At 40.4% G+C, this 19,170-nt stretch overlaps 1 protein-coding gene across 1 annotated transcript; it reads right to left on the bottom strand.

Annotated features, from left to right (window-relative positions):
- Positions 1-3,156: 3,156 nt before the first annotated feature.
- On the bottom strand, positions 3,157-18,410 carry LOC311060477 (myosin heavy chain, fast skeletal muscle-like). Its single transcript, XM_084078657.1, has 41 exons — positions 18,327-18,410; positions 17,586-17,627; positions 17,242-17,460; positions 17,008-17,151; positions 16,587-16,743; positions 16,466-16,493; positions 16,267-16,375; positions 16,039-16,131; positions 15,887-15,950; positions 15,584-15,682; positions 15,397-15,500; positions 14,825-14,963; positions 14,544-14,662; positions 13,799-13,948; positions 13,543-13,713; positions 12,054-12,357; positions 11,729-11,793; positions 11,350-11,437; positions 11,120-11,237; positions 10,871-10,994; positions 10,630-10,766; positions 9,996-10,251; positions 9,353-9,595; positions 9,049-9,225; positions 8,814-8,959; positions 8,604-8,694; positions 8,131-8,520; positions 7,893-8,019; positions 7,603-7,721; positions 6,822-7,018; positions 6,546-6,729; positions 6,291-6,456; positions 6,020-6,144; positions 5,577-5,885; positions 5,265-5,468; positions 5,058-5,183; positions 4,409-4,579; positions 4,221-4,325; positions 4,024-4,119; positions 3,346-3,474; positions 3,157-3,237 (listed from the first exon to the last, which is right to left on the bottom strand). Exons 3-41 carry the CDS (start codon positions 17,446-17,448, stop codon positions 3,217-3,219), a joined length of 5,802 nt encoding a protein of 1,933 aa, XP_083934783.1. The 5' UTR covers positions 17,449-17,460; positions 17,586-17,627; positions 18,327-18,410; the 3' UTR covers positions 3,157-3,216.
- Between the last annotated feature and the right edge of the window lie 760 nt (positions 18,411-19,170).

Below are 19,170 nucleotides of genomic sequence, written 5' to 3'. Positions count from 1 at the left end.
ATATATATATATATATATATATATATATATATATATATATATATATATATATATATATACCTATACACACACACACACACACACACACACACACACACACACACACACACACACACACTGTATAAAATCGGGTGCAGATATAGTGTTATATATTTTTTTTATAATAAATTATTCATCACACTTTATCTGTAATAAATAGGGCAGGCCCTGGTTTCTTGCAAGAGTTGGGCCCCTAGTGTTTGCTAAAATTAGGTTTTTTTATGTTTATGTAAGCAATCTCACTTGTTTGCCTTACACTAGTAACACACATACTTAAAGGACCATACAGTCAAGTGTTATATGAACATGATGCTATTGAATGAATGAGGGGGCCCCATTTAGATAAATCGGAGTAGATAACATACAGTAATGACATTATGTTATCTGCTGCCCATTTATCGGGGTAGATAACATAATGTCCACGCATTACAACAAAATGAGGGGGCCCATTATGGGCCCCCTCATTTTGTTGTAATGCGTGGACATTAGAACATCTAATTGTTGTTTTGCACTTGCTTTTTGGATCCTTCCCTCTGAAGTCAAGTCACACGCAGTGTGTGTGCACATTGCACTTTGCAGGGGCCCCTGCACATTGCACTTTGCAGGGGCTTTGCAGGGCACTTTGCAGGGGCCCCTGCACAGTTAATAACAGTGACGCGGTCACGTGGATTGATTGATTGAATTGATTGATTGAATATTTTATTAGGCAAAAATGTACAAGTTAAAAACACTTTGTCTAAAAGGTCCGTCCAAAAATGTCCTTGCAGTCTTGTTTCCATTGAGGTCCTTGGTATTCAATTCATAAACATATATAGTAGCACCAAACAGTTATCATCACAAAAAAAAAATATATATATTAAAAATAAAAATAAGAGGCTCAAGCGCAGGGGCCCCTGGGCCTGGGCCCACTAGGCCCACTAGGCCCATTGGATAATCCTCCCCTGCATGTATGTGTAACAGAATGTGTAAGAAGATGAACAAACCTGGACACTAGGGGGCGTCACTGCAGAACATATTTCCCTTAGGTTTAGCCTATAGTAAAGATTACTGACTGAGCTGTTTTTACATGCATTTACCTGTCACAAATGAAGGCACTCGTTTTGTCATTATCCTTATTCTGCCAGACTAAAACTCATCACATTTTCAGAATCAGAATCAATATCAGGTTTATTGTCACATCACAGGCTTACAGAAGCAAAAAAGTGGGTGAAATTCGTTTTTATGCATAGTTCCCATCGTAACGTTATTTCCATAGAAAGAAGAAGGGGGGTAAGTAGAGGGGAGGGGGGCAAGTGGAAAAGGAGATCAAACAAGAGAACAAAAAAAAAAAACAAGTGATCTACATATTTACACTAGTACCTGAGATAAGATATAAAATGTGTGTGAGCATAGCAGCAATGTATACTGAGCATGATATACTTATGGACGTTAGTTAAGGTTCTTAGAAAGAAAGAAAAAGCACAATATAAAACAAAAGTCAGTGCATTATACATGGGATTAAGGTGCAAAATGTCAGTGTGTGCATGCCGACCGCATAATCCACATAAGGTAGACTGACACTAGTATAATCCACAAGTATGTCCATGAGGAACAGCAAAGGAAAAACAAGAATTAATTGGATAACATATTATCCGATGTGAGTGTGTGTGTTACATGAGAGAACATTAAACGATAACGTAGATAGATACAGTGAGTGACCTCCTACTACTACAACATACAGTAAGGGACATTTGTGCATACGGTCAGTGCATCACTGTCAGGGGTCCTTGGGAGTGTTCCAGGGGGCCCCCAGCAGTTTAACCACTTTAACCCTATATAGCCTACATCAGCTATTATGAAAATATCCGCAATGTGTCGCATCATGACGCGTTGTGAGCTTGTAGATCTGCTATTTTCAAAAACGTTTGACAAAATGTGAAAAACTTGGAATGTTTTTGCGAACATTTTAACACCACAAATATTATATGGTGGTCCCTGGCAATAACCTTGTGGTTGGACATGGAGTCAGTGGAAAAAGCATTCACATTTTTTACTCAAGTAAAAGTATCAACTGCAATAACATCTAGAAATACTCTGTTACAAGTAAAAGTCCAGAATGAAAATATACTTAAGTAAAAGTACAAAAATATTGGTATCTAAATGTACCATCTAAATGTACCCAAACTAGAACGTAGGCTATACTCATTATGCAGAATGTCCCATATCACAAGTTTTCAAATATATGACATCTTTTGAAAATAGCAGATCTACAAGATGTGTGAGCTTGTAGATCGCCTATTTTCGAACGGACAAAATGTAAATAGGGGTGAAGTGGTTAATGTAAGTTTTGTAATAATAATCTAAATCTACAAAGTAACTAGCAACTAGAGTTTTCAAATAATTGTAGTAATAACAAAATATGGGGTTGTGGTATTAAACAGTTTGAGAACCTACCCCTGTCTTAAGGTAATGTCACCATCTCTACGGCGGGAGAAAAAAAATATTGTTCATTTATGCCGGGTAATGTACCATTGTTTGATATTGTAATTTCATGTGCACTACTGCAATTGCTACAAACACTAAAAGGGTGCCAAGTGGTTACCCAACCAAAGCATATTGTGTCGTCTGATGTGTTGTGTGGTCATTGTACATCGAAAACCACTCTTCACGGACCTAGAGCGAAGTGTCCACCGTATACACAGGAGCGGGGTACAGGTGGGGATTAAACTACCATGAGGTACATGCATATAGTCAAAATGACATTGGATGAGTGCTCCAGCTAGTGCCCTCAGTGTATTCCTACTGACCAACGAGGAGATCCTGCTCAAAAATCTTGTTCTTCTTTACAACTCAGGTAGGTCATTTCTTCTTTCTTTGTGATAACATTGTCACCCACTTTGACTGTGAAGTCGTTGGCCTTGCAGAGGTTAATTCTGGACCAAAAAAGAATGGATTCCGTTTTGACCTGCTTTAAACATCATAATTCATATGATAATATACATATTCATTTGTTTATGTTTATAAAATGGTATAGTGGACATGTGAGTTGGACCCAGAATTCAAACCATACAATAAAAAGTATTGACAAGACTAAGTAATGAATACAAGAAACAACAAAATACTTTTGTTACCATGCACTTTTATTGAATACAATGGGTCATATTTTATGCCTTTGTACGGTGACTTGAATTGTAGAACTTATTCAGCAGCTTCTTTTCCCTGTAACAAAAGTAAAGAATATAATTTTAGATATTCAACATACATTTTCAGTTGAATCTTAGTTAAAGATAGTCAAAATAATGAACCTTCTTATTGAACATGTATTACCTTGGAGTCACGACTTTTGGCTCTCATCTTGTTGACCTGGACTTCAGCGATGTCAGCACGCTCTTCAGCCTCCTCCAGCTCATTCTGAACCTTTCTGCACTTGGACAGGTGAACGTTGGCTGCTTCCTCCTACAATATGATAGAGATGGTTCAAAGCCTCAATATTTGAAAAGAACATCTTGCAATAATAGTCCAAAGAAGAAAAGTTCAGGAAATTGTAATGTGTGGTTGTGACAAATACAGTGGCCCATGTAGCATGTTTATGAGTGAGCCTTGACAGGTTCTTATTGGCACAATCATGGCTGTTTTCTTGTTCTTGTTCGGCACCCCGAGCCAAAAATTGCAGGTTATAGGAAACAAAATCTATTGCTTTCTGTAGTCCATTTTGGAAATGTACTTTTACCATTATGCCTGAAACACACTGCCTGCGTCTACAGCATGTGCATGCTTTTCCTTTCAGCACCCATGTTACAGTATACTGCAGAAGCATGGCAAGCTAGAGATTACATGTGCCGCTTGTGGAAAGTAGCAAGATAGACACTGAAGAATGCTCTGCTGTTGGTCATATTGACATTATATAACTGATTCCTATTATACCTTCAGTTATTCCATTAGTTAAACTATAACAACAACCCTATGCCGATGGCGACCAGAACTAAAGATGTGTCTTTGTCTTACCGCTTCCTCAGCCTGCCTCTTGTAGCCCTTCACCTTCATCTGCAGTTTGTCTACCAGATCCTGAAGCCTGCCAAGATTCTTCTTGTCCTCTTCAGTCTGAAGTGAGAGTGAATTTATAACATCAGTTGTATGTTCATGCAATCTATTAATTGAATCAGTGGCATGATGGTTATTTAAATGAACATGATATACAGTACCTGGTATGTCAGCTCCTTCACTCTCCTCTCGTACTTGCGGACACCTTTAATAGCGTCTGCTCCGCCTCTCTGTGCTCCTTCGACCTCTCCCTCCAGTTCACGCACCTTCGCAATGGAATGATGCACAATGAAATGATTTCTTCTTATTTCATTGACTATAAGCCGTGTTGAAGTAGATTACATCTTACCCTAGACTCCAGTTTCTGGAGCTGCTTCTTGCCTCCCTTCATAGCCAGGTTCTCCGCCTCGTCCAGACGGTGCTGCAGGTCCTTGACTGTGACCTCCAGGTTCTTCTTCATCCTCTCCAGGTGAGAACTAGTGTCCTGCTCTTTCTTAAGCTCCTCGGCCATCATAGAAGCCTGGAAAGTAATTTTTGTTAAGATAAAAATATACTTCATTGTCCAGCAAGGAAAAACATATGCCGCTTTATCACACTTGCCAAGAAAATCCAAGCCAATACAAAAATACAAACATGGAACAGATTATACTTATATAAATTCACATATTGACTGTGAGAAAATAATTAATTAAGTGAAAATAAAGAGGTCATAATAAGGTAATAAACAGATACTAGTGTCCAGAAGGAAACAAACTAGGTTAATATCTTTGAATAAGTGAATACATTCAGTGCAGACTACCAGTTCAGTCTGCAGTGTAGCATTCTGAAACATCTGTCTGAAGCCAGCACCTCGGAATGCTGGGTTCAGAATGTTATTTGTCTCCCTGAGCACATTATTTCTGGTATAAAGTCTGAAAATAGCGATGGTTATATCAAGCATGCCAAAGGATGTCTAATTGTCCTGGTATATTGGATAAGGGGCAGTCATCCTAACTTACATCTGTGATGGCTTTCTTTGCCTTCTCCTCAGCATTCCTTGCTTCTTGAACACTGTCATCCACTTCGCCTTGGACCTGGATCAGGTCACTCTCAAGTTTCTTCTTGGTGCCCAGAAGGCTTGTGTTCTAAAATAAAGATTCAGTTTAGCAATGCAAGTATGCATGACTTGTATGTTAAATATGTTGAGAGTTTTTCCATTGACTTACTTGGGAGTGCAACAGGCCAGCGCGTTCACTAGCATCCACTAGTTCTTGTTCAGCCACTTTGCGGCCTCTCTCTGTCTGTTCCAGAGCCACTCTCAGCTCCTCGATCTCAGAAACCATGAGGCCATTCCTACGCTCCACCATGCCAGCTTGCTCCTTCACATCTTCTTGGCCTCTGACAGCATCGTCAAGGTGCAGTTGGGCATCCTAAAATAAATCACATTTGAGGTGGTCACGTTAAGAGAAACATCAGAATGTGACTTGTTCAGTGCAGTTCCGTTGTTTGAATATGTGTCTAACTAATATATTTTGCACCTTAAGCGTTCCCTGGACGTTCCTCAGCTGCTTCTGGGACTCAGCAGCCTGGCGGTTGGCATGGCTCAGCTGAACCTCCATCTCGTTCAGGTCTCCCTCCATCTTCTTCTTGATTCTCAGGGCATCGTTTCTGCTCCTGACCTCAGAGTCCAGATTATTCTGCATGGAGTCAATCACCCTCTGGCTGTTCCTCTTGATCCCCTCCATCTCTTCGTCCTTCTCTGCCAGCTTCCGGTCAACCTCACCCTTGATCTGGTTGAGCTCCAGCTGGACACGAAGAATCTTGGACTCCTCGTGCTCCAGAGTACCCTAAAATGTAATACAGGATCAAAAGGTTGTAGGACCTTTTAATGTAACATCAATCATATACTGCTAAACTGTCAGAACATAAAACTTATTGAAAGAAATCTAAGATATAGACAAGTAGAACCTAAAAGATTTACCTCAGCTTCCTCCAGGGCTGTCTGGATCTCTGACTTCTCTGTCTCCGTCTGTTTCTTGGATTTCTCCAGCTCATGGATGCTCTTTCCAGTCTCACCAATCTGTTCAGTCAGGTCTGAGATCTCCTCTGCAGTTGATTGAAAACAATGAATGAGGAACTTTTCAATCAGCAACTATTTTGTATTTGTATTTGCATTTGAATAAAGTTGTAGCTTGATCTTGAATATGTAATGATTTTTCTTTTTTTTACTGTTATTAAAAAATAAAACTCACGTTGCAGGTTCTTGTTTTCACGCTTCATGGTCTCCAGGTGGTCCAGAGACTCCTCATAGGAATTCTTCATTTTAAACATCTCAGTGCTGAGAGAACGAGCCTCTTTCTGAGCTCCCTCCAGCTCGGCCTGGCCCTCTTCATATTTCTGCTTCCAATCTGCCAAGACCTGCACAGCATTTGTAACAAAATGTGTCATTTACCCCAGTTTAAGGAGGCAAGAATGATTTTGTTGTAAAATAATGTATGTCAAAGCACCTTATCAAAGTTTCTCTGTTTCTTGTCAAGGTTGGCAGCCAAACCATTGGCCCTCTCCACATCAATCATGAGGTCTTCCACTTCACCCTGGAGTCTCTGTTTGGTTTTCTCCAGAGAGGCGCACTTGGAATTCACAACCTCGATTTGCTCCTCAGCTTCCTGAAGACGCTGGGCGAGCTTCTTCCTGTTGATCAGTTTTGAATGGAATCAAATTATTTTGAGCAATATTTTGTATAGTGAGTGGTACCTGATGTTGTAAAAACACTGATCACTTACTTAGCTTCCTCCAGCTCCTCAGTGCGTTGGACAGCATCAGTCTCATACTTGCTCCTCCACTGACACACCTCAGCATTGGCCTTGGACATGCCACGCTGCAGCTCGGCCTTGGCCTCCTGCTCCTCCTCAAACTGCTCCCTCAGAAGGTCACAGTCATGGCGAGCTGATTGCACAGCATGGGCAAGGGCATTCTTTGCCTGTCAAAAGAAAAATGACAAAGTAATGTCAGCTGGATACAATTACAAAAAGACAACTATAAGCCTATTTGTAAAAAAAAAAAGCTGTTCCTTACCTTAACACATTGACTGCCATCGGCTAATCTCAGAACGTCCATCGTAGTGCCAAGCAATTTCTTACCTTTTTTGTTTTTTTGATTCCGTCATAGGCCCCGCTAAATCCGTTTAAAATCCGCGTTCATTTGGTTCGACACAAACACGGGACCCGACCGAACAAAACGCTGAAAACCGTGCGGCGATCCGACACTGCATTCTGGAGAACGAGAGGAAAACGCTAAAATGGTGGATGCGGTGAGAAAAACAACAAGCCAGAGATAATGGCGTCCAAAGTTGACCGCTAGACAGGAAACGGAGGCGGGAGAAAAACCGGAAACAGTATTATTTCGTTTCCGGTCCGCCCACTTCGAGACCGGAAGTGCAAAAAAAATCCGGAATCTGCACCTGCACGATTTAACATGGGAAAACTACGGGACTACGGGCTACGGGAACGGCAGTTAACGGTTGGATTTAACGGCCCGTAGGACTACGGGCCTGGCAGTGGATGTGTTAACCTCCTCTTCAACGTGTCTCTTCAACTCCTCAATCTGTTGGGTGAAGGCCTGCTTGCCTCTGGTGAGCTGAGAGACGAGACCTTCTTTCTCCTCAAGTTGACGAGCAAACTCACCTTGATAGAAATTTGAATATTAGTTTCAAACATTTAAATAATCTGTGTTGAATATATATTCCTTAAATTCCTGGGATGACTGCTGATCAAAGCATTATCTCTAATTATGGAATTTGCTCAAGTAACGTTGACAAACCATTTAGGCTAGTAGACTTTACGATGAACATTTACCATTTTCCGTCAACAGTCTTGCTCTCTGAGCTCCAATATCATTTAACTGGCGAACATTCTCATCACTCTTGGCCTTGATTTCACTGAGTTGGTCCTCAAGGGTGCGGCACATCTTCTCAAGATTTCCCTGTTGATTAACATTGGACATATTAAATCACTGAAGTAAACCTACAATGTATTCCCTTGTTTTAGTAATTATTGTATTTGTCAAGAATTGCACACAAGCATTCTATTCTACCTTTGCCTTAGCAACAGCTTCCATGTTGCTGGACAGGTCATCGATCTCCATCTTGTATTCACTCTTCTCCTTCTCCAGTTTCTGCTTGACACGCTGGAGGTTGTCGATCTGCTCGCCTAGCTCTGCAACGCTGTCCGCCTGTTTCTTACGGAGACCAGAAGCAGTGGCTTCATGCTGCAGGGTGGACTCTTCGAGGTCACGACGCAGCTTCTGGAACTCAGCCTCACGCTTCTTATTCATCTCGATCTGACTAGCAGTGGCTCCACCGGCCTCCTCCAGCCTCTCGCTGATCTCCTCAAGTTCCCTGGAGAGGTCAGCTCTCTGCTTCTCAACCTTGGCACGAGCGGCACGCTCTGCCTCGATCTCCTCCTCCAGTTCTTCAATACGAGCCTTTCAAATTAATGAACATATTAAAATCCTAATTTACACTTACTTATTATCAATTAATTTGAAGAAGATGGAAAAAGAAAAACCTGGAGTTCTTTGATCTTCTTCTGCAGCTGGGCCCCCAAAGATTGCTCATCCTCAATCTTACTCAGAAGCTGGCTTACTTCAAAGTCCTTCCTGTGGAATACAGTACATCGTAGTATAGTGGTAGATTCTATCCATGACATTTCATATTAATAATACATAATATGAATAAAAATAACAATATCAATTATTCATATTGTGGTCCATATTACTTCTTTATCTTCTCATCAGACTGCTGCTTGTCATTCTCCAGATCCATGATGGATTCCTGGGCCAGTTTCAGATCACCCTCAAGCTTTCTCTTGGCTCTCTCAAGGTCCATGCGGAGCTTCTTCTCTTGCTCCAGAGAACCCTCCAACTGCACACCAATATATTTGTCTTATTATTCAGTACCACAATATACATACCGTATATGTTCAAAACAGCCAATTGACTTTATGAACTCACATCGTCAACTTGCTGCTCCAGCTTGGTCTTGGCCTTGGTCAGAGTGTTGACTTTGTCTTCCTCTGCCTGCAGGTCATCAAGAGTCTGCTGATGTGCCTCTTGGAGGGCCTTCTTTTCCTTGGTCAGCTTAGCAAGACCTTCTTCCTGAGAGGCCATCTCCTCAGTCAGGTTCTTCACCTGAATAACATGAATGAATGGATCATTATTGTTCTATAACTTGATAGGACGGCTTGAGTGTGTAATCATGAATGGATCATTATTGTTCTATAACTTCATAAGACGGCTAGAGTGTATAATGTTGAACCTTGTTTTCCGTGGCGTGTTTCTCCTTCTCCACTTTGGCCAGGGTGAGCTCCAGGTCATCAATGTCCTTCTTGAGCTCAGAGCATTCATCTTCCAGCTTCCTCTTCTTGGCAGTCAGTTCAGCATTGATCTCCTCCTCGTCCTCCAGTCTCTCAGTCGTCTCTTTGACCTTTGCCTCCAACTGGATCTTACTTTTAATAAGACCTTCACATCTCTCCTCAGCATCATTCAATGCTTCATCTCCCTGGTTGTCAATAAAAAAGATAAGTGAGGGAACGTGTTGCAGCATTTGTTCTGGGTGACATATATGAGATTTGTTTTGCAGCTGCTTCCTGGGGGGGGGGGGGGCTTTAACACGGCGGACATTAACTGACTGAACAAGCTGGTGAAAAAGGCAGGCTCTATCGTATAGTAGTGCCTGGGTGAGGAGCAGTGGCATATAAAGACTCAACCTCCCCCTCAGAAGAACGACAAATCGGGTCAGGCCTTTGTGTTGGTAGCCATGTAGCTATACAACGATGCCAACAGCCGTTCGACCACCAGACATTCTCTGCCATGGTCTACATCAACATTCTACATTAGATAAAAGATGATAAACCATATGAAATATTAGCAACATTTCCTGTACAACTGTAGTTACTTACTGATGCCGCCGACTGTGCAAGGTTATTCTTCTCCTGCACCAGAGACACCATTTTCTCTTCCAGCGTCTTCTTCGTGGCCAGGGCAGCAGCCAGGTCAGTCTTCATCTTCTCATAGTTCTCCTTCATGTTCTGCAGCTCCTTCTCTGTCTCAGCGCTCTGCAGGAGAGGCTTGATCTTGAAGTACAGCGCCATCCATGGCCAGTTTTTCACATTGCAGAATGAGCGCACGTTGAACTGGATGGTGTAAATGGCCTCTCTGTGAAAAACGGTTTCAGTGGATCATGATTTAGCTGAAGATCGAGGGTTTCCATGTAATACAGGCTGTTATTAAAGCTGTTATTATTGTGTCTAGTTGTTTCTGTTGTTGTCGTTATTATTGCTGTTGGTATTATTGTTGTTAACCCCCGGGAAGGTAAATGCAGATGGCCACCCGTCCTAGAACCTGTATCTGCTCAAGGTTTCTTCTCCTGTTTAAGGGGAGTGTTTTTCCTTCCCACCGTCATCAAAAGCTTCCTTGGCAATTTTTGCTATTTTTATTATAATGATTTGACATTTTACTTTTGTTTTATTGAACAGCAATGACAACGTTTACTTACAAATTGTACTTAATATTGAATTGATGTTTTCATATTACCTCCTAACCATCATCTTGACAAACTCCTTCCTCATGACGTAAGCTCGTCCGAGAGCCTGAGTCATTGTGACCAGAGCAAACAGCTTTTCATCTCGCATCTCTTCCAGGACACCCAGCAGACCAGCTTTGAAGAACACCTGAATACAGTGTTACAAACACTGAGCATTGAGCAACTAAAAAAAGTAAAATCTACTTTTAGTCCTCTCTGGATAATGTTAAACCAGATTGGGAGTGTGTTTACCTTGGTGTGTCCAAACTTGTACTCATCATGAGGTACGGCAATGGACCCAAGAAGCTTCTCAGAGGCTTTCTTGTTGTCCATGAACGCGCCATCGGGACATGCGCTGGCATTCAGTACTTTGTACCTGTTTTTTTAAAGTTCATGGTCATTTTGTGCTGACATTCAGTACTTTGTACCTGTTTTGTAAAAGTGGGTCATTTTGTGTTAATAGGTGTGGAACTAAAAGTTGCTGGAAAAAGGAATGAATACCTCTGCTTGAAGTCAGCATAGGGGATTCTGCTTGGGAAGCCCTTTGTACAAATCCTGATGCCCTCCAGCACACCGTTACACCTCAGCTGGTGGATGACCAGGAAGTTCTCCATCAGGCCTGTAAAGATGTTGCTTCATTATTATTAGGACAAAATAGTTACACAATGGCCAAATTTGTGTTTAATGGCCACCTCACAGTCATTGTTTAAATATTTATGTTCAGTGTTTACCTGGAGTCTTGGACTCGTTGGGAATCAGGCAACGCACAAAGTGAGGATGAGTGCTCCTCAGGTTGGTCATCAGCATCCCCAAGTTCGCCTATTGAGACAATTAGGCTTATTATTAGTAAAATGTCATACGATATTGTACTTTTGCCTCCACAAGAATTATTTGAACTCTTTAGATACTAGTTACTTTACAGATTTAGATTTTTCTATTTTAAACTTCAACCATTCAAAGATAGCTGCTCTACAAGCTCACATCATGTGATACAGAAATTGTTAAATTCCAACATGAAAACACATTCCTATTTCTTACGTTGATATAATGTTGATAATAATAATGCTTCAATCTTACAGGAATATAATGTTGATAAATAAATATTCTTACTCTGAAAGCACTAGACACAGTCTGCATGGAACCACCCTTCTTCTTGCCTCCCTTCTTTGTCGTATCTGTGTATATTTTTTAGAATCATGAGTGGATCCCGCATCCCTCCTTTTCTTTGTTAAAGTCAACAGACATTGTATTTTTTGTTATACAGAATGAATATTCCTCCCTTCTTGTCAGATTCGGAGTGTTTATATTATTAGGCTCAGGTGGGGGATAGAACACGTTATATTATTATTATATTAATTAATTAACATAAACATACCTTCAGACTCAGGAGGAGGATAGAACACATTATATCATATTATTATATTAACAAACATACCTTCAGGCTCGGGAGGAGGATAGAACACAGGCAGCAGTTTAACTGAAGACTTTTGGAACAGCTGAATGACAGAGTCGTTCAGGGGGTCCTTGTTCTTCTCAAGCCAGCCAGTGATGCTGTAGTCCACAGTTCCAGCGTAGTGAACCAGGGAGAAGTGGGCCTCACCCTTGCCTTTGGCAGGCTTGGGCTTCTCAAAGGCCTTGTTCTTCCCAAGATGCTGGTCAAGCAACTTTTCAGCAAACGTTTTGTCTGAAGACTTTGGGAACATGCACTGCTCTTCAAGGATGGAGAAGATGCCCAAGGGCTTTGTAAAGGAGACAAAAAAGACAAATCAATGCAATGACAAAAACTATTAACGCACAAAATAATTGTATACCTTCTCAATGAGCTCAATGTAGACAGCCAAGTCCATGATAATATATTTAATAGTATAATTATATAAGTATTTATTTATTTAATTTATATAAGTATAAATAGTATAATAATAATTGTTCTTTAAAGCCCAGCCAATAGGAACACAGAGGGGGACAGGGCTTAAGCAATTACAGCCTGTCCATATTGGCCACCTAAGAGCACCTACCAAGTTTGGGGCGTTAAGCACGCTGGGAACTGGAGTTATGGCTGTTTAAACTCCAGCCAATAGGAATACAGAGGAGGCGGGGCAATGTTGCGCTTGTGGCACCCACTGGGTGCCACACGTGATCTCTGTTGTGTCTATTCTGATGGCAGACCCCTGACCAGTGTTGGTGCCAAGTGTTGGTGCCAAGTTTGGTGCGGATCCGAGCAACGGTGCGCCTCGCAGGTCCGTATGTTACATTTGTGACCTCCGTCCACCCGCCCGTCCTCTAGGCAACATAAAATATCCCGCTTATTACATGGCTGCTTAAAGGGAAGCAAGACTTCCGGTGGGGCGCATTCAAGATAATCCCGTTTCATAGTGTTCTGTCACTATGAACGTCAAATCTCACGGACCCGTGATGGAGTTATGACATTTTTCTACTGTACCACTCATCCTAGGATATCATATAACATCATAGAAAAGGTAAGAAAACCGTGAGGCAAAATTTCCCTTTAATAAATACATTTAAAAAATGACCCAAAAGTAACAAGAAAACAAAGTATGTCCTTGCTTACGGTAACAAAAGTATTCTATAAGTGTTACGCCATGCGGACACAGTCGCCTTGGAAAACAAGGAAGTGTCGATCAAACAGAATACATTTTCGGTTACTGCATTGTCTATTTCTCGCTTCAAATGTTTTCAAAAACATTCTTGAGATCAATGTTTAGCTGTAAATGGCATCGCATGTTTGTTTACATGGCTGGTACGGCACAAAATCAACTAGCGCAGGTGCTCTGAGCCTTTGATTAGACAACGGTCAGTTATTGAGCTCATCGGTCATTATCCCGAAATAACACACCGCTGAATTCAGTGATTGACCAATCAGAATTAAGCATCCAACCAAGCCATGTAATAAAATATAATAATACCTTCTCAATTAGCTCAATGCAGACAGCCAAGTCCATGCCAAAGTCAATGAGATCCCAGGGAATTCCTTCCTTCTTGTACTCTTCTTGCTCCAGAACAAACATGGTGTGGTTGAAAAACTGTTGCAGTTTCTCATTGGTGAAGTTGATGCACAGCTGCTCCAGGGTGTTGAACTGTGAGTGGAAATATCATTAGCCCAATTTCTTGTAATTGTGACAAAAATAATAAGTCTCCCACTTAAAACAAGTCCATGCTTACATCAAAGATTTCAAAACCAGCGATGTCCAGCACACCAATGTAGTAGTTTCTCTGCTGCTTGGTGTCCAGCATCTCATTGATCCTAACGACCATCCAGAAGAACTCCTTCTCATAGAGGGACTTGGCCAAGGCACCAACTGAGTTCATTACCTATGGAAATAGGAACGTTATTAGTAGGGGTGTGAATTACACAATTTACAATTTAGGCATTTAGCAGACGCTCCTAATCCAGAGTGATTTACAGTAAGCAAGGAAAACACAAGGTAATGCATCAAATGCATTGCATTAGTAATCTAGGATTTTAGGTAAACCAAGAACCTATCATCAGTCTAAACATTATAATCTAAAACAATCTATAATCTGCACATTGACACTATACACTTGGATGCCAGGTCTACAGATTAACCTGTTATCTGTCTACATAACATGCCATCGAAATTACATTTAGCCTTTGCATAAGCCTGCAAGGTCATCAAGGCTAGGGCAAGTTCTACGGCAAGTTCTACGGGCTATGGAGTCTGAAGAGGTGAGTCTTCAGATTACGGCGGAAGATTGGGAGTGAGTCTGCAATGGGGAGTTTGTTCCACAGTTTGGGAGCCAGAAGGGAGAAGAGTCTGTCCCGGGTGTTTTTACAGAAGATGATCTGAACACAACTCAAAAATATATTAGAGTTCTAATGGCATGCTGTGTTGAGAATATAAAGTGTGTATGAAATCAGAACATGGAAATAATGTAATTTACTCACCTGTGGCACAGTCTGTCCCTTAGTGACATACTCGTTTCCAACTTTCACTCTGGGGTAGCAATACGCCTTAAGCATCTCTGCTGAGTTTATACCCAACAGGTAGCTAATCTTGTCAGCCTCTGAAATGTTTATACAATTTGCAATTTACAATTTAGGCATTTAATCCAGAGAGCGATTAACAGTAGGCAAGGTAAGCACAAGGTAATACGTCAAATGCATAGACATAGTAATTGTGACAAAGTATGCATTATTTTCATTCCTTAGTTCAATATGCAGCTTACCCTCTGTGCCATCAGGCTCAGCCTGTTCCTCACGCTGCTTCTGTTTGAACTTCATGACCCCATGATGCATCACTGCACCGGTGAACTTGTAAATGTACTGTTTCTGCTCATTGTCGAAGCCCAGGATGTCAATAGCATCCTGATAAGCAGCAGATGTATTCAAAAGATTGAGATTAAGCATTAGATTAACAGACAGTATGTGTATACAGGGTATCTGCACATTTCTAAAGTGACAATTTAAGGATTTTTAAGACCTTTTACTTAAGACCATTACTGTGTCAAAAGTAATCAACAAACTATACTATAAAAAATGACAAATATTACCTAAGAAAAATTTGAAAACATGTAGATCGGCTATTTTCACAAATCTGTGAAACAGAGTCAAACTAAATATAATGCCTCAACTGCTACCATTCCAAGGGCTTGTCAGGGTGGGGGGTCCCCAGTTCAAATAGGATTTTTTTGGGGGGTCAAGGCCTGAAAACTTTGAGAACCACTGCTTTAGAAAATACATTTTGCAGAGCACTGCAGTGCACAGTGAGTCTTAGAATATTAAAATAATGTTTACTGACATCCGTAGCGTCCAGCTCCTCTTTGTCGTTAATGCTGGCCACAGTGATCACACCCATGCTGATCAACGGGAAGTCGTAGGGGTTGGAGGTGATCAGACACATTTCTTAAAAGTGATTAAAAAAGGGTGATCATGTGTTTTTATTCATTAATTTATGTTCTCGCTGCATCATCAGTAATTCCATTTACCAATAATCTCAGGTTTGTGGTTGGTCATCATCTGGAAAAAGATGTGGTAACCTCTCTCTGCAGGAAGCTGGTAGGTCACTCTGGACTTCTCCAGCAGATCTATATGGGTTGCACATAACTCATATTAATAATAATAATTATTAGTGTTATAATAATAATACTATTCTATATGGGTAATATTAGTAATAATAATAATAAAATAAAATAAATAATAATAATAATCTATATGGGTTATACATAACTCAAAATGTAATCCTCAAATGAAGGCATGTATAATTTATCATCTGTGAACTTCATACTTACATGTCTCAATATCAGCACTGGCCAGTTTACCCGTTGTGCCGAAATGGATTCTGATGAATTTACCCTGTTTGATAAAGCACAATTTGTTGCATCCCTCTTGCATCACATTGTGGAATTATTGCAGGTTTTCTCATAAAATTATTTACACTTACAAAGCGAGAGGAGTTGTCATTCCTCACAGTCTTGGCATTACCATAGGCCTCCAGCAAGGGATTGGCTGCAATAATCTGATCCTCCAATGACCCCTAGAATGTTTTAGACATCGCCCAATTGAAAATTTGGTCAGAATTCTTGTACATTGAATTGCTATATAATATTGCATACAAATGCTTTATGTTCAAAAACATGTATATGTTGAAGTTAAAAACCTGTACATATACCTTGATTTTACCGCTATCGGCCGCCGATTTCCCCTCACCAGAACTAGCTGTTGCAAAGTATTGGATGACACGCTTGGTGTTCACAGTCTTTCCAGCACCGGATTCTCCACTGATTATAAATAAACATATTCAGAGAAATGCAGTTAGTGAATTTGTGTACAATGTTCTTTTTTTAAAGCCTAGTAGATGGGAAACTTACGTGATCAGGACAGACTGGTTCTCTTTATCTGTAAAATGTAAAGCAAACTTTTAGTCATGGATACACCACAAAACCATTATAGTTATATTATTGTTTTTACATTGTCCTGAGTAGTACGTACCCATCAGCATGAACTGATAGGCGTTGTCAGAGACAGAGAAGATGTGGGGTGGAGCCTCAATACGCTTCTTGCCTCTGTAGGCATTTACAACGTCCTGGTCGTACACTGGGAGCCACTTGTAGGGGTTCACAGTTGCACAAAACAAGCCAGAGTAGGTCTGAAGGGGAGAAGAGAGAGAACATTATCATACAACATAGCACTGAGCATGCCACATATCTGGGACAACAGATCACTAGAGCTGGGATTACAGTCACGAGTTTCAAGTGGCATCAACTAATGAGCAAGTTAACTTCAGAAGCGTTTGTTTGCATTAATTTTTCTATGTTTTTCACTTGATGATATAACTTGTACACTGTATTTTTCTTTCTTTGCTATCGACAGATGCAATACTGTACTGTTCTCAGTATGCAGAAAACCTTACATAGATCATCCATGCTGCATAACGCTCTTTGAGGTTATACAGCACAGTGGCTTCACTGAGGTGGGTCATCATGGCCATGTCCTCAATTTTGTCATACTTGGGAGGGTTCATAGGGGAGACATCAGCCTCCTTTACAGTTCTTTCCTAAAAAAGAAAAAAAAGCACAACTCCATAATGTATTGTGATTACAGTTGTACTGTTCCACTATTTGATTTTAGATACACCTCTACTTACCACCTTATCCAAGAGCGTTTCCACAGTGACTTTGTCACCGTCCTTCTTTATAATTTTACACTTGAGGTACAGCTCCTTAGCATCAGCCACATATGCTGCGGTTTTGGCATCAAAGGGCATAGCTTGAGCCTCCATTCTCTCCCTCTCTGGCTTACGGAGATAAATGGCGGCCTTGCCATACTGCTCCATCTCTGCGTCCGTACTCATGGTGGCGGCTTTCTGTAGACAGACAAATAGATGGTCTTGATTTCTTTGCTGACTTGAGATCTTAGTAGATCATTGCAGGACTATTTTTTATTGTTATAGCTTATTGTAGGTTTATTAGAAAAATTATGAACACTCACTTTTCCCCACTACCAGTAGCAGTAGAATCTTGAGTGCAACCCCTATGAGTGAAAAAACACATCATTTTGAGGACATTAACATTAGTTGATGATTTAATACAATTTATAATCATGAATTAGATTGGACTGTATAAATCTTAATGTTCATTCTTGCCACACACCACTTTGTAAGAGACACATTTAAAAAAATCTCATCAGTTCCACATCTGAAAGGATGAAATTATACTTGCCCATTCTGTTTTTTTATTTGTTTGTTTGTTTTTTGCTTCTTAATTTCACCAAGTCATTTTTTTGTTATTATAACCGTGTTTCTAATTTTGTATTTGTACTGAAGCAATGCTAGATTTCTTTCTTCTTTAATTCCATTGTATGAATTAAGGTTACATTCAGAGGTGGGCAGTCTAGCCAAACACTACTCGAGTAAAAATATTGTTACTTAGTAACTAATAATAACTCTAGTAGATATAAAAGTACTCTTCCAAATAATTACTTGATGAAGACTAAGAAAGTACCTGGTAAAAACACATACACTGTATCAATCATTCAAATTGTTCAATATAACATAAATTATTCTGTCAACTCATTCAGTGTCTGTAACCTCGGATCATGTCTGTCGCTATTTGGCACTATGTACGGAGTCATTTTTATGAATAGCTAACATGATATATTTATACGACTATGAATAACTAACATCTCTAACACATTTATAGGACTATGAAGGACAGATGAAGTCTCACTCACCACTAAATGGAACTCTGAACTCCTCTGCAATGGGTCCGAGTCAACCATCTCAGCATGCCTTATATTAGGTGTTCATTGCATGCTCGGCAGAAAGTAAATGTAGGAGTTGCCTTTCAAGGTCCTTTAATTCCTGTTGACATTGCAATAGTATCCATTTAGCCATAAAAACAAAACCATTTCAAATCTATTAATAATCTTGTAAAATTATACTTCCAACACTCGCATGATATTTGGTAGTGCTTCTTGGCTATGTGTTTTTTGTCCATGCCAGTGGCTATGGTATAAAAATAGTATAATTGGCAGGGTGATGGGGTACTGGGTTTCTTCATTAAGGTGAAATCATTACAGCAGGTCTTGTCAGATACCTTATTTGGAACATGTTAATAGTCAGTAAGGAAAGTCAATACTGAAATATTGTATTTCCATGGTATGCTACTTCATAGTTCCACTCCACTCCATTTGAGGAGGACACTTCACTAAAGTTGACAGCTTCAGTTTTTGATGTTTATGTAGTCAGGGTCACAATTCAGATGTTTATGAGTTGTTAACTGCTCCAACAAATAGTCTGGCACTGGCTTAACGGGACAGGCTTCACTGTAGGTGTGGTCACTGTCACTTAATCCTTGACTGGACCATAAAAAAGTGTCCACTTAACGTTATTTCCATTCCTTGTACTCTTCACAATTCATTGCAGCATTACATTTCACCATAAATGCATTCATTAGCAGACACTGTAATGTATAATTGCACACACAGCCTCTCTCACACAGCTGATACGGTCCAAGGTTGTTGTCACAGCTTGCCTATCAAATCAAGCATTCAAGCGAGCCCTATACCATCAAGG

Source organism: Gymnoscopelus microlampas (genome assembly GCF_963454915.1).
Source record: "Gymnoscopelus microlampas genome assembly, chromosome: 14".
Taxonomy (NCBI): Eukaryota; Metazoa; Chordata; class Actinopteri; order Myctophiformes; family Myctophidae; genus Gymnoscopelus; species Gymnoscopelus microlampas.
Note: the sequence above shows the minus strand (reverse complement) of the source record. Positions and strands in the feature narration are given on the sequence as shown.

What these genes read in the sequence shown, in the direction of transcription:
- LOC311060477 (XM_084078657.1), bottom strand. Translation starts at nt 17,448, where the DNA reads ATGAGTACGGACGCAGAGATGGAGCAGTATGGCAAGGCCGCCATTTAT. An exon ending in CAGTGCTGATATTGAGACAT is followed by an intron (nt 15,683 to 15,886) that starts GTAAGTATGAAG and finishes CAACCCATATAG; the next exon opens with ATCTGCTGGAGAAGTCCAGA. An exon ending in TGAGCCTGATGGCACAGAGG is followed by an intron (nt 14,663 to 14,824) that starts GTAAGCTGCATA and finishes TAAACATTTCAG; the next exon opens with AGGCTGACAAGATTAGCTAC.